Raw genomic sequence first — 15,888 nt, 5'->3', positions numbered from 1 at the left:
ATTCCACAACAGCATACTCTTTGCAAAGCTTCCACAAAAACCACCGACTTTCATACTTCCATCTTCACACAGTCCTTCAAATACAGGGTTATAGAAAAAATGGTGCAAAGGCAACACCGATTTATCCTTTATGAAATGGCATATGTGACACATAATGGTATACTCCCAACAGATGACTTTCATATACAGTAAATACACGGGAACAAGTGGCTAGTATTCTGCCAATCCCTGAGGCACACAAAAGACAAGCATCCCAGGTTCGAGCTCCAGTCTGATATGCAACTTTTATCTCATAATAAAAATGTTGTCCCGAATACAATTGATTTCTGAAAGTAACATAGCTGCATGTTTTGTGCCTACAGGTGCTGTTTACATTCTTACCACCAGAAGCAACACTGGCAGCCACTTACAAAAAGTAGATCTTCCAACACAAGCTATTATTTGTTCAAAGTTATCTGCAGAGTCAGATGTCCCCACAATAGCGTGCGTGAAGAGACACTGTCGACTGCAGTTTAGCAAGTATCTCTGAGTAGGCAACGAGTCACTCCGAATCACAGCCACCAGACACCTGGAAAGAGGTGGACGATATTCGAGCCGAGCAATGGCACTCAAAAGTAGGTCAAAAGTGTGGGTCCAGCACATGTAAAATGTGTCTGAACTGATACTGTGCCAGATCTTCTGAAACCGTACATCCCATGAGAAAAAGTGGCAGCAAGGAAAGACCGAACTGTCGCCTACTCTGAGGTGGGGATCCCTTTGTGATGGCAGAATTCTTACCGTTTCAGTGCCCGGCAGTTTTGTGTCATCTCTGCGGAGTACGAGCGTCCAAAAAACAGACAGCCACCATACCTGGCTGCACGACACGAGACAGGTCGCTCGAAACTGACTGCACTTTGCACAACGAGGAAGGATGCAAACCACAGGGACTTTTGTTAATGCAATGGAATGTACATTGTTTTGAAGTTTCTCCATTTTGTGAATTATACGTTGCCGTAAGTTTGCTCTGGAGTGTACTGACAGACAAGTGGCTTTATGTGAAATGCAGTTTCGATTTTAGTCCACTTCTAATGCTGTCGAACACTCTGTGAATTGCTGGGTTCTTCAGTGACTGGCCGTTATGAAGTACGCCGAGTCTGACACGTGCTCGTGCACGGAGTAATTACTTCACAATTTCTCATCTCCTGTGGATGACAGGTTTATCCGGAAAAGAGTTTCAGTGTCACTAAATAAAATGGCACCAACTGAGAAAGTCTGCACAGATCTCGTGCAGTGAATATCGTGTGCAGCAAAGAGTAAATAAGGTCTACCGATTCGGCACCCTGTTTCTATAACCCTGTAAATGCCAGAACGGCACAAAAGTGAAACACAAGAGTGGAGCAGAGAGCAGGCACTTTATTCGGGGACAGCGTGGACGGGGTGGGTGTAGGCGGCCCTCACGCCAACAGCCGCAGCAGCCTGGCGAGCGACGTGCCCGGCCGCCGCCTCCTTACCGTCCCGTCTGCCACCGTCGTCTCCGGCACCGTCACCTCTGCCGTCGTTGCAGCTGCCGCCGCCGCCGCCGCCGCCTCCAGCTCCTGTGTATACGGCCGCACGCGCAGGTAGCGCGCGTACGGGCTGACGAAGCGCACCTGCTTTACGCGCGCCGGCAGTTCCTCCTCCGCTTCCTACCGCGAGGACAGAAGACGATCGGCCGCAGTCAGTCCGGCACTCGGCAAATCGGCAGACAGGTTATATTAATTACAGTGTGCACACAGACATTTTAAAAAATTATTTTTCCCGTGCTCTGCAGAATGAGAAATTGTACTGTGTGGTGCACTCTCTGCCATGCAGTTCATAGTGGTTCACAGGGTGTAGGTTTAGTTGAAGAAGAGGCACAACTGTGACATGTGGCCACTGTGGGAGCTTTATCAAAGCACCTATAACTGACTTTTCAGGAGCAGAGGCGTAGTGTCGTATTTTAGTGTGCCGACTGGTAGAAGTGTGACATACTGGGGAGTAACTGCGAGATTATACGCTTACTCAAACTTCAAAAAATATGCAGTTAAAATAGTAATGTATTAGCATTGTATATTCACTGATTATTATATAATTTAATAAATGCTAAATTACATATTAGGAAAGAGGGAATTATTCTCAGAGAAAATTTATTTAGTAAGTAATACACAAATGTGGACGAATGTTACAGTGCAATGTAAATAGAAGTTGGTTGGTTGGTTGTTTTGGGGAAGGAGACCAGACAGCGAGGTCATCGGTCTCATCGGGTTAGAGAAGGATGGGGAAGGAAGTCGGCCGTGCCCTTTGAAAGGAACCATCCTGTAAATAGAAGTCTCTCTAAAATAAATGTACTACAAAACTGATGAAAAAACTACACATCTGTATCCAAAGAAAATGAAAGTCATTAATACAATATTATTGTTGTTTCTGGATAGAAATACTCAATGACTGTAAGAAAACTTCCAAAAATTACTCCTATGTGATAGTGCTAATTGTGACTGACTTTTAAAACAAAATGATTAGAAATTTGTAAAACAATAGGCAGTGTAGACAGCTAGGTCTCAGTGTGTCCTGCCTGCAGTCAGTTTCTGTCTGCCACTCACTCTGTTATCACGACTCAGAGGTATGCGGAGGAGGAGGAGATAAGTGTTTAACATCCTGTTCAAAAGAATTCCAAAGAGGATGTTTGATCTGCAACTGGAGGGGAAGAGGCCCAGAGGAAGATCAAGAGATAGATGGGTGAAGGGAGTGAAGGAATGTGTGACGAGAAGAGGAGAGAACTGGACGAAGGTGGAAGAGGGGGAATGGTGGAAAGATAGAACACGATGGAGAGGCTTGTGTTCCCGACAGACCCAGCCAGTGGCTGGAAACTGTCCAAGATGATGATGATCCTGTTCAAAATGAGGTCATTAGAGATGGAGCACAAGCTCAAATTAGGGAAGTATGGAGAAGGAAGGTGTCTGTGCCCTTTCCACAGAACCATCCCTGCATTTGCCTTAAGTGACTTAGGGAAATTATGGAAAACCTAAATCAGGATGGTCGGATGCGGGTTTGAACCCTCGTCATCCCAATTGCGAGTCCAGTGTGCTAAACACTGTACTACCCCCCCCCCCCCTTTCCCACTTCTTGAAGGTATGCAGAGTGCACTGATACCAAAGAAATTATTGTTTCAGAGTAAAGTTCAGTCATCTGTTGCAAATTTATTTTAACTGTGCTTCACTGGTTTTGAAAAATTAATTTGTTGGAATGGTAAAGTGTCACATATATTTGAAATTGATGATTTCATGTTTTTCCAAATATTACAGCCATGAATAAAATATGGTAACCAAAAGAATTAGTAATTAATGCCAGGTTATGTAACTGCAAACTCTGGACTTCTCATATTTATCAATAATGGTAACTATAGATGTTGAATAGGAAACTGAATTATTTATCTTCCCTTTAACTTCTGTAGAGTGCCGTGATGAGATATCAGTCTTAATTCAAAATAACGTATCGGCACTTTGATTTGGTGGGAGATTTTTATTTTTTTATTATTTTGACAGAAAGGGAAAGTCAAACGAAGCTGCTTATTTTTTTCATAGTTCCACACAACTTCTTCCTGTTTTCTTGATTGATCTGTGTTCAGTTTTTCGAGGCCTATCCACTGTGCCAACTTATAACTAAATCTGAGGAGGGGTGCAATGGGGAGGTTTCCTTGTAAGCATGCAAAAGTCCAAGCAGAAAACAGCCCTAGTCAAATATTTAGAAACAGTGTACAGCATCATTGTTGAGGCACGTGATGTAGTCCGACGAATGCAAACAGAATCAGGCCTACATACATCAGTCACAATGTAAACATGTTAGAGGTGCACTTGCTCGTGTTTGGACTACATACATCATTGCTCGGTATCACACGTGCCTAACACCATCTAATATCAGCCAATCTGAAAATGCCCAAATCAGGCAAAATGCATCATGGGTAAATAAATAATAATTACAACCCTGCAACTGAGATTATCTGTTTCATGGAATATTACTGGTTGCTGTACCACCTCTGCTACAATTTGGAAAAATATCAAATATTCTGTGACACAGCTTCCGGCAGCTCACAGACGACACAAAAAAGTAAACTCACGTCGGCCCACGCGTCAGCATCGTCAAACACGGTGACGGCGGGTGCGGCGGCCGAGAGAGGCTGGTCCTGCTGCGGCCCCTCGGCCTCCGCTCCCAGTAGGCAGGGCAGGTCGTCGCGGAAGTCGGGCGCGTGGCTCAGGTCGTGCGGGCACAGCAGCGGGCCCTCCAGGTTCGCCTTGAGGAACTGCGTCTGGGCGGCGGGCCGTGCCAGTCGCTCTTCCTCCAGCACCGGCTGAGCAAACGGGCCGTGACAGAAGAAAATAGAATAGAATCCAGCAGCGCAGAGCAAAGCACAACAGACAGTGACTGGGAGCCGGGCGACTGCAGCTAGTACTCAGTGATGGGGGTAGGTAGGGTAGAGGTGGTAGGTGTAGGCAGGGGTACAGGTGGTGGTGGAGGTGAGGGAGAAATGAGTGGGAGGACATAAGGGGATATGAATAAGATGAGCTGTTGAGCTGAAGTCGATCAATTTTGATGTGGTGACAGACTGACCTGTAGTGTAGCCTGAGTTCTAAGCTAGGTTGAAATATGACAATTAATAATATAGAGGACTGGGTAGGAGAAGAGCAGGGGTGAGGGCGAAGTGGGGGGGGGGGGGGGGGGGGGGGGGTACGTGGGGGGAGAGGTAAGCGGGGGTGAGTGGTAAGGGGGCGGGGGGTGAGGGGTGAGTGGTAAGGGGGCGGGGGGTGAGGGGTAAGCGCGGGGTGAGGGGTATGTGGGGGGAGAGGTAAGCGGTGGGGGGGGGGTAAGCGGTGGTGAGTGGTAAGGGGGGGGGGTAAGCGGTGGTGAGTGGTAAGGGGGGGTGAGGGGTAAGCGGGGGGTGAGGGGTAAGCGGGGGGTGAGGGGTAAGCAGGAGGGTAAGTGTGGGGGTGAGGGATGAGTGTGGGGGTGAGGGGTAAGCAAGGGGAGGGGCAAGGGGTAAGCAGGGGGAGGGGCAAGGGGTAAGCAGGGGGGAGGGGCGAGAGGTAAGCAGGGGGGAGGGGCAAGGGGTAAGCAGGGGGGGAGGGGCGAGGGGTAAGCAGGGGGGGAGGGGCGAGGGATAAGCCGGGGGGTGAGGGGTAAGCGGGGTGGGGGAGGGGGGTGAGGGGTAAGAGGGGTGAGGGGTGAGCAGGAGGGTGAGGGGTGAGGGGTAAGTGGGAGGGTGAGGGATAAGTGGGAGGGTGAGGGGTAAGTGGGAGGGTGAGGGGTAAGTGGGAGGGTGAGGGGTAAGTGGGGGGTGAGGGGTAAGCGGGGGGTGAGGGATACCGTATTTACTCAAATCTAAGCTGCACCTGAAAAATGAGACTCGAAATCACAGAAAAAAAAAATTTCCCGAATGTAACCTGCTCCCGAAACTTGAGTCTCGAAATTCAGTGTGAGAGAAAAGTTTTAGACCGTCCCTCCAAATCGAAACAAAGTTGGTCCATTGTAACGTGAAACACAATTGAGGTTGAATGGATGAAGATACAGCTACTGTAATTTGGTTCGAGTCGTTAGCTTAACAGTTAAGCCCTTTACCAAGTAGCCATTGCTATGTGCCAGGCGCTCCATCCGTATTTATACTGGTACCCTTCCTTTTTCGCGTGCTTCGTCTGGTTTGAATCAATTGCTTATTTTGCTATGATCTGATAAGTGGCGTTTTCTTTGTTGTAGGTGTTTACGTACTCTAAGCTGAAAATGTATTATTTTACTGTGTCATGCATTGTTTGTCGCATTTTGATAATGAGTGTTTAAGACCTGTCGCCACTCGTAGCACGGCTTACTTTTGTGCGCACTACCGCCGCTTACAATAAAAAAAGAGAGGAACTGTCTCATTAGCAAAACAATGGCAACAGACTGCTATTTGTTGTTACTTAAACTGCTGCTTTCTTTGATAATGATCAACAAGAACCAAATAATACGCTGCATATGATAGAAGATGTTCTGAACGAGAGTTTAGCGAAAATTTTTCTCCGTTTGAAAATCTTTGCAGACGCCTTTTTAGTACATTACATTCTGCACAGAAATTAGAGTCATCTTAGATTTTAAAATCTAGTCGGTTGCCGTGCCTCATTTCTGACTGTATCACTATTCAGCATAAGAATAATACGAATATAAACATGACATATGTATATTCTTCCACGTTTGCTGTTGTCTGACTCTATAGTTTCGTAGTTTATTAGGCAGACAGTATTTAAATGAGATAGCAGCAAACACGAAAGAATACATGGCATAATGTTTACATTCTTCCAGCTTTTCGTTTAATTTATTTATTGACGCAGAGGTTTTGGCGCCAGTAATTTTTTTTTTTTTTTTTTTTTTTTTTTTTTTTTTTTTTTTTTTTTTTTTTTTTTTACCTGCAAAGCATGCCTGTGTAGTGCTACATAATATTCGACGGCAGCAGTTAGTTGTGGCGGCACCTATCAACATTTTTCAGAACTTCCGCTTACTTTGCACTCGATTCTAAGCCATAGTCGGTTTTTTTGGATTACAAAAACCAGAAAACAAATACGGCTTAGATTTGAGTAAGTACGGTAAGCGGGGGGAGGGGTAAGTGGGCTGGAGGGGTAAGTGGGGACGGAGTGGTAAGTGGGGGGAATGGTAAGTGGGGGGGAGGGGAAAGTATGAGGGGGAAGTGGGGGGAAGGGGAAAGTGGGGGGGGAAAGTGGGGGGAAGGGGAAAGTGGGGGGGTAATGTGTACGGAGGGGGAAGTGGGGGGAGGGGGAAGTACAACCTAAAATGAAAGACACAAAGACACTAAGATATTTAAGCTCAACACTCAACCACTGCTAAAATTCATGAGGCACAATTGATGCAGAATTGACGGGATTGGCATCAAACTGAAAACTGGGCATTTTTTATCATCATATATGGGGTCTACAAGTGCCTATTTTACTAGAAATTGAGGGAAAACTTTTTTGGTTGATGCTCGTGCACCTGCAAGGTACACACTATGCAAAAGAAGTGCCACTGGTGCAGTGACCGAGGCATCAGGTTGGGGAGCAGAGGACTCGTTTTCGATTCTCAAGTGCATTCTTCATTTTTTCCCAGTTTCAAAATTGGTAGGGATATGATAAGTAAATCAATAAAGCATAACAACAAGGTAGGTAAATAACTTTCTAACACTATTTTGAATAGTCAAGTACCTGGACGCTTTACAACGGCTCTTTCACTCGACTCTGTTACATGCCTTCCATTTGTTTACAACACCTACACGTATGGTATTTGTCATATAAATATTTGAAGCAAATACACTCACAGCACCGAGAACATGTAACAAACTCAATCTTCACAAGGTTACATTGTTCCTTCCACACATTCAGCTGTTTTTATTTCCAAATATTTCTTTTTTGGGAATTAATTTTGATGCATCCTACGTACCTGATAACATTTCCTGAAAAATCGGTGTTGAAAATTTATCAGGAATTATGCTGGCAATTGTTATTGCATACACACGTGTGCAATTCACATTGGGGCTCCAGAATCAGATCAAAATTTTGAAGCCTCGAAATAAAGTTTTTATCTCATTCGTATTACCTCTACCGTGCGAGTCGCTTGACCCTTGTCATCTGTAAACATTCTGTCATACATGACAGCATTCGTTTGTCTACACCAAGGAACCAACATCATACTAACCTCATTTTGTCAGTTTACTAAATTTGGAGCAAGTGACATAAATATTCCCTAGTGAGTCGGTTAAATGACTGACCTCTTCTATGCCCTGAGGAGCAAATTAAACATTAGTCTGTAATAAGCGTAAGAAAACTTTAGGTTTACAGGTGTCTTAATGGAACACAGCATCACTTATGAATGTGTTATTTAACATGTATTACAACTGGGGCAAGAGTTCATTCCTCTACCCTATGCATAACATGCGTCAAATGCTCATCTTCACAGCACTCCTCTCAGAATTGTTTTCATGCAACAAGGAACAAAACTTTAATTATCTATTCATCCAAGTTGTTTGAGAAATTTATCTGCATAGCTTATTATTCAGTTTTGATTTATTTCCATTTTTAACCCTCATATTCCATATTTTTTAGGTGAGGGGGATTGAAGAAAAGAGAAAGAGAGATGGTTGCTACACCAGGGTTGCTTTCATTGAACAGCACTTACCTTATGGGTACATAAGCAGCAAAAAGTTCTTTCCACAATTTCTAGCAAATAATGCATTTAAGAACGCCTTGCATGATGAGAAGTGCTTAGTTTCCTGTTATCTGTTGGAACAGACAATTCGTAATCGACTGCATGTCACGTCAGGACCTCAGGGGACAGTTTTCTCAAAAGCGGTGGGGGGAAGGGACGGCGTGTTTGAACCAAAATATCTTAAGTGTCTTTAATTTTAGGTTGTACACAAGCGACCTGCCAAATACGAGTCATATAGTTTGGCCATGTCTGAAGCATTCTCCTTCAAAGTGTCTGAGCTAAATGCTACCATTAACAAAAGGCAAACATAGTAATTAAACATAACACAAACAGAAGCAATGTGATGTACAATCATAGTCACACACCACCTACCACATGATTGAGCAGTAGCCATGCATATACAAAAACAACTAGAACATGGTAACACACTAGCTTTTCTTCAGAACAAGCGAGGATTTATACCTTTTGCTCTAAAAAATTCCTGTCCAGGTTTATTTTTCTCCAAAAGTGTGTACGAGAATAATGTACAGAATGGAGAGAGAGTTGTTATTTAAAAGAGGAGACGAAGAAAAAATAAAAGAAAAATATCCTATACTTGGTAATTCATATGTTGTAACAGATTTATGGAGTCCTACAGTTTAGTGCAGGTTAGATCATCTTGTTAACTGCATTCTACCAAAACTGTTTAGCAGTATACAGAGGCTATACTGGTCTGATACAATTCTAACAGCTGCTGTGCTAGGCAAAACCCATGTACACATTATTAACACATGTAATTTTGCTAATATGGTAAGGAAAGTACACACAGAATGTAAATAGTTTAGTAGAAAAGGAGACCATTCAGAGAAAACTATCTGAAAGCTAGCAAAGTTTTAATTTCACAACAATAATGGAAATTCCGGGATGGAAAAAATCAGGTAAGTAATAATGGGAAAGGCAACCACTCATGCACAAGGGACTGTACCACATAAAAACATGCAACAGAGAACAATATTTACACTAGCTATTGAGCTCTTGTTCTTCTCCTACTCAAAGCACACACACACACACACACACACACACACACGCACGCACGCACGCACGCACAGACAGAGAGAGAGAGAGAGAGAGAGAGAGAGAGAACACCTGCAATAGCGGCAACCCTCTGACTACTATTGTGGGAGTGTATGTTTGGATGTCTGGATGGTCATGTGTGTATCTTCATCAGGAAAAAGGCAAGAGCTCAAAAGCTAGTACAAATACTGTTTCTTGTCGTGTTACACAACGCTCTCACATTTTCGACCCTCTGGCTCGATGTCAGATTTTTCTATATATGACGGTAGTATATGTTCCCGAAAGAACACATACCGAGGATGACCATGCAGCTTCGCTAGAAATGAAATGATAATTAAATGGACACCCTAGCTGCACGGTAACTGTTCTTTCGGGAACAGATACTACCGTCATATATAGTTAAAATATGGCTTCCCGACCATTGACCTTCTTGTGTGAACGCACACGTTATGCCCGAACTCGTACGGGACTTGGTAGGCTAATCTGCCACGAGTAATGAGTATGATGGGCAAACATCTATTAGGCGCACTACGAATGTAGTGGTGTGGACATGTTGGGAATGTGAATTTCACGGGGAGCGTGCAAGGGATAAGTCCCTGCAGACGCACTATCCTCTGTGCCCTCGGTGGCTCAGATGGATAGAGCGTCTGCCATGTAAGCAGGAGATCCCGGGTTCGAGTCCCGGTCGGGGCACACATTTTTAACATGTCCCCAGTGAAGTATATCAACGCCTGTTTGCAGCTAGGGTGTCTATTTAATTATCATTTCAGATTTTTCTGTTATACGTGCATATCAAAGTCGGACCGATCAGCTCAGAGTGGGACCGACGTCAGCCCAGTGCACTATGGAGGAAAGTGTAAATTCCTTGAAGGTGGCGATCTAAGCACAACTGTTTGGACCAAGTACACAATTTAAAAAGGTACCTTCAAGAAAGTGCACTCATTTACAACCGAAGAACACTGCTTAGGGAGCAGGTGGCATTAAACAGTCAGGATGCAGACTGACTGAGTACAGGATGGCAAACAATCAGAAGGATTAACATTGACAATTTTTCCGTCTTAAGCTTACTGAAAATAAAACTGTATTCTTCACCGTATGCATTGTTGTTTGATTTACAGAGCGCACCTCCTGTGCTTATTCTGCAAATATAGATACATAATGTACAAAAATATATGGCTATGCTGTGAGAAATGTGTGCTTGAACATAAACTCAGATGCCAGCTAAGCCTGCATGTTGCACTGTCGTATTTGACCACGAACGACACTTGCACAATGTCTCCAATATGTTGCAAGTGTCAGTCATCGTGAGAACTGTGTTGTACATAGTTGTGAGTACGTTATGTCTCACTAGGGGTAAGATAGATACTGCCTACAGGAAAATTAAAGAGACCTTTGGAGAAAAGAGAACCACTTGTATGAACATCAAGAGCTCAGGTGGAAACCCAGTTCTAAGCAAAGAAGGGAAGGCAGAAAGGTGGAAGGAGTATAAAGAGGGTCTATACAAGTGTGATGTACTTGAGGACAATATTATGGAAATGGAAGAGGATGTAGATGAAGATGAAATGGGAGATACGATACTGCGTGAAGAGTTTGACAGAGCACTGAAAGACCTGAGTCGAAACAAGGCCCCGGGAGTAGACAACATTCCATTAGAACTACTGACAGCCTTGGGAGAGCCAGTCGTGACAAAACTCTACCATCTGGTGAGCAAGATGTATGAAACAGGCGAAATACCCTCAGACTTCAAGAAGAATATAATAATACCAATCCCAAAGAAAGCAGAAACACACTCCTAGACTTCTTGACTGATTTACTGTTGTTGTTGTTGTGATCTTCACAGTACACAGACTGGTTTGATGCAGCTCTCCATGCTACTCTATCCTGTGCAAGCTTCTTCATCTCCCAGTACCTACTGCAACCTACATCCTTCTGAATCTGCTTAGTGTATTCATCTCTTGGTCTCCCTCTACGATTTTTACCCTCCACGCTGCCCTCCAATGCTAAATTTGTGATCCCTTGATGCCTCAAAAAATGTCCTACCAACCGATCCCTTCTTCTAGTCAAGTTGTGCCACAAACTTCTCTTCTCCCCAATCCTATTCAATACCTCCTCATTAGTTACATGATCTACCCACCTTATCTTCAGCATTCTTCTGTAGCACCACATTTCGAAAGCTTCTATTCTCTTCTTGTCCAAACTAGTTATCGTCCATGTTTCACTTCCATACATGGCTACACTCCATACAAATACTTTCAGAAACGACTGCCTGACACTTAAATCTATACTCGACATTAACAAATTTCTCTTCTTCAGAAACGATTTCCTTGCCATTGCCAGTCTACATTTTATATACTCTCTACTTCGACCATCATCAGTTATTTTACTCCCTAAATAGCAAAACTCCTTTACTACTTTAAGTGTCTCATTTCCTAATCTAATCCCCTCAGCATCCCCCGATTTAATTTGACTACATTCCATTATCCTCGTTTTGCTTTTGTTGATGTTCATCTTATATCCTCCTTTCAAGACACTGTCCATTCCGTTCAACTGCTCTTCCAAGTCCTTTGCTGTCTCTGACAGAATTACAATGTCATCGGCGAACCTCAAGGTTTTTACTTCTTCTCCATGAATTTTAATACCTACTCCGAATTTTTCTTTTGTTTCCTTTACTGCTTGCTCAATATACAGATTGAATAACATCGGGGAGAGGCTACAACCCTGTCTCACTCCTTTCCCAACCACTGCTTCCCTTTCATGCCCCTCGACTCTTATAACTGCCATCTGGTTTCTGTACAAATTGTAAATAGCCTTTCGCTCCCTGTATTTTACCCCTGCCACCTTCAGAATTTGAAAGAGAGTATTCCAGTTAACATTGTCAAAAGCTTTCTCTAAGTCTACAAATGCTAGAAACGTAGGTTTGCCTTTTCTTAATCTTTCTTCTAAGATAAGTCGTAAGGTTAGTATTGCCTCACATGTTCCAACCTTTCTACGGAATCCAAACTGATCTTCCCCGAGGTCTGCTTCTACCAGTTTTTCCATTCGTCTGTAAAGAATTCGCGTTAGTATTTTGCAGCTGTGACTTATTAAACTGATAGTTCGGTAATTTTCACATCTGTCAACACCAGCTGTGTGTTTGTGGCACAACTTGACTAGAATAAGGGACCGGTTGGTAGGGCATGTTCTGAGGCATCAAGGGATCACAAATTGCCATCATTGGAGGGCAGCGTGGAGAGTAAAAATCGTAAAAATCGTACAGGGAGACCAAGAGATGAATACACTAAGCAGATTCAGAAGGATGTAGGTTGCAGTAGGTACTGGGAGATGAAGAAGCTTGCACAGGATAGAGTAGCATGGAGAGCTGCATCAAACCAGTCTCAGGACTGAAGACCACAACAACAACAACATGTGTGTGCTAAGTGAATTCAAATGTGGGCAAATTGTCAGTGCTTGTACAATGGGTGCCTCCGTAATCAAGGTAGCTTACGTGTCTGATGTTCCAAGAGGCACCGTACCAAGGGTTTATAGTGCACTTAGGAAAAGCATAGAAACATCAAATCTAAGTTACGAAGTAGACAAGAGAGTGTGCACGTCGAGTGACCGTGACAGAATGTCACTGAAGAGGATTGTTACAAAAATTATGAGGACAACAGATAGCAAAGTTACTGCAGAACTGAATGTCGCATTTGCAAACTCTGACAGCAACAAAACGACATGAAGAAACCTCTTTCTCAGAAAATGTGGTGCTGAAGCCATAATACCTGAACTGCGGAGCAATGGATGAAAGTCGTTTGGGTGGATCAGTCTTGTTCCACACTGCTTCCAATGTCTGGCGCGTTTACAACTGGCGTACACTGCCCCACGCCTACGATGCAGACTGCCTGCTGCAAAGAGTGAAACATAGCAGGGCGTTTGGTGATGATTCGGGCAGACATATCGTGGTATTCCGTGGGTCCCGCGGTTACTCTGCAAAAGGTCGCATAACTGCCAAGTATCGTGTGACCATTTTGGCTGATGAGGTCCATTCCATGGCACAATGTTTGTTCCCCAATGGTGGTGTTGTGTTCCAACATGACAGGACCGCTGTCGTCCAGGAGTGGTTGTGTGGACACGACGATCAGTTGTCTCTGTTGGTGCATTACGGACAGGGGACATCAGCTGGTGAAATAATTGTCAGTGCCAATTTTATTTTATTTTGAAGGCTACCAGTTTCAGCATTTCATTATGCTATCTTCACGTTCCATATGCATCTCTCCAAATAAACAAAAATGTCTTTTTTTTCCCATCAGTCTTCTGATTGGTTTGATGTGGCCCACCACGAATTGCTCTCTTGTGCTAACCTCTTCATCTCATAGTAGCACTTGCAACCTACGTCCTCAATCATTTGCTGGATGTATTCCAATCTCTGTCTTCCTCTACAGTTGTTGCCCTCTACAGTTCCCTCTAGCACCATGGAAGCCATTTCCTCATGTCTTAACAGTTGTCCTATCGTCCTGTCCCTTCTCCTTATCAGTGTTTTCCACATATTCCTTTCCTCTCCGATTCTGCACAGAACCTCCTCATTCCTTACCTTATCAGTCCACCTAAGTTTCAACATTCGTCTGTAGCACCACATCTCAAATGCTTCGATTCTCTTCTATTCTGGTTTTCCCACTGTCCATGTTTCACTACCATACAATGCTGTACTCCAGACGTACATTTCATATATAGCCATAAATCACTGGATGTACTGAATTCAATCATCACACTAGTGCTTCATTCGAAGAGTTGATGGCAGTTTGCTGTCTATTTCACAGACAGGGGTGCTTGATTGTTGTCAATCTCCATCATCATTACCTGGATTTGCTACCAATTTGCAAGAAGAATGGTATAAGATTTCCTTAAAAGCAATACGGGACTTTTATTTATCTACTGAGATGACGGGAATCTGTTATGAATGCCAACAGTTTTCTTACACCGTAGTGTTTCTATATTTTTGTCCGCCCTTCCCATCTCTCTTTAAAATTTGGTACCAATTGTGTGTGTGATATTTCCAGAATGACCACAGAAACTGCTTTATACACAAAAGTGAGACGTATCTGGTGAAGCATACTCCCTATTTGCAGTAAGCTTAACACTTTCTGGAGGAAGGAAAATTTTTCTTTATGCTGTAATGCTCATAGGTGGCCCTTTAATGATTTTAGATCCAAAATGTATACCAAAATATGTACCCATTTTCAAAATATACTTCGTACACTATGCTTCTTTTTATGGACTAAAATAACTAATTTTGAAATATTCACTGTTCTTATAAATAAACTGATCATTCTATAACTACCATGCAATATAACAATAATAATACTGAATTATACAGTGGAATATAACTAGCCAACCATTTCTGTGTATTCTGGTGGTCAAAAGCTACTGCGCACAGCTACACTGACTTGTTGATATTTTTATAGTGAACCCAACAGCTGGCAGCAGATGTACATTATACAGAGACTGCCGTATTTACTCGAATCTAAGACACACTTTTTTTTCCGGTTTTTGTAATCCAAAAAACCACCTGCGGCTTAGAATCGAGTGCAAAGTAAGCAGAAATTCTGATGAATGTTGGTAGGTGCCGCCACAACTAACTTCTGCCATCGAATAATGTAGCACTACACAGGCATGCTTTGCAGGCACAAAGATAAATACTGGTGCCAAAACCTCTGCGTCAGTAAATAAATTTTAAAAAAAGGTGGAAGAAGAGCTTTTTTCTCCTCCCCAAGTTTTGATCACTGCATTTTCATACATTATCCAACGAAGTAAACACAAATTACATATTGTTCATCTTCGAATGTAGCAGCATTTCAATGGTCCAACTCTACGTTCTGAATTTTTTCCTACCTGTGAGAAGAGATGGTTGCTAATACGAACTTTTATGAATTGTGAATCACATGCAGTATTCTCTTCATCAGAAGAATAATACGAATATAAACATTTTGCCATTTATTCTTTCGTGTTTGCTGCTATCTCATTTAAATCCTGTCAGCCTAATAAGCTACGAAACTAGTGTGAGACAAAAGCAAACGCAGAAGAATATACATATCATGTCACGTTTATATTCGTATTATTCTTATGCCTAATAGTGATACAGTCAGAAATGAAGCACGGCAATTGACTAGATTTTTAAATCTAAGATGACTCTAATTTCTTTACAGAATGTAATGTACAAAAGAGGCGTCTGCAAAGATTTTCAAACGGAGCAAAACTTTAGCTAAACTCTCATTCAGAACATCTTCAATCATACGCAGTATATTATTCGGTTCTTGTTGATCATTATCCAAGAAAGCAGCAGTGTAAGTAACAACAAATAGCAGGCTCTTGCCATTGTTTCGCTAATGAGACAATTCCTCTCTTTTCTTTTTTTTTATTGTAAGCAGCGGTAGCGCGCACAGAAGCAAGCCGTGCCACGAGCGGCGACAGGTCGTAAACACACATTATCAGAATGCGACAAACAATGCATGACACAGTACAATCATGCATTTTCAGCTTAGAGTGACGTAAACACCTATAACAAAGAGAACGGAACTTATCAGATCAAAGAAAAATAAGCAATCAATTCAAACCAGACGAAGCACATGAAAAAGGAAGGGTACCCGT

General features: G+C 43.0%; 1 protein-coding gene and 1 non-coding gene across 3 annotated transcripts in view; one reads left to right on the top strand and one right to left on the bottom strand.

The window, feature by feature from the left end:
- The window catches only part of LOC126213135 (exosome component 10), a 234,195-nt gene that overhangs the window by 94,599 nt on the left and 123,708 nt on the right, over positions 1–15,888 (bottom strand). For both annotated transcript variants that reach the window (XM_049940753.1, XM_049940752.1), the window contains exons 12-13: positions 4,112–4,342; positions 1,491–1,664 (exon numbers count right to left, since the gene is read on the bottom strand). In XM_049940753.1, coding sequence (XP_049796710.1) covers positions 1,491–1,664; positions 4,112–4,342 — 405 coding nt within the window. The remainder of the gene's footprint in view (positions 1–1,490; positions 1,665–4,111; positions 4,343–15,888) is intronic.
- Positions 9,886–9,960, top strand: Trnat-ugu (transfer RNA threonine (anticodon UGU)). The gene has a single exon. It is a non-coding gene; the product is annotated as a tRNA-Thr (tRNA).

This window comes from Schistocerca nitens, chromosome 11 (genome assembly GCF_023898315.1).
Source record: "Schistocerca nitens isolate TAMUIC-IGC-003100 chromosome 11, iqSchNite1.1, whole genome shotgun sequence".
In the NCBI taxonomy this organism is placed as follows: Eukaryota; Metazoa; Arthropoda; class Insecta; order Orthoptera; family Acrididae; genus Schistocerca; species Schistocerca nitens.
Note: the sequence above shows the minus strand (reverse complement) of the source record. Positions and strands in the feature narration are given on the sequence as shown.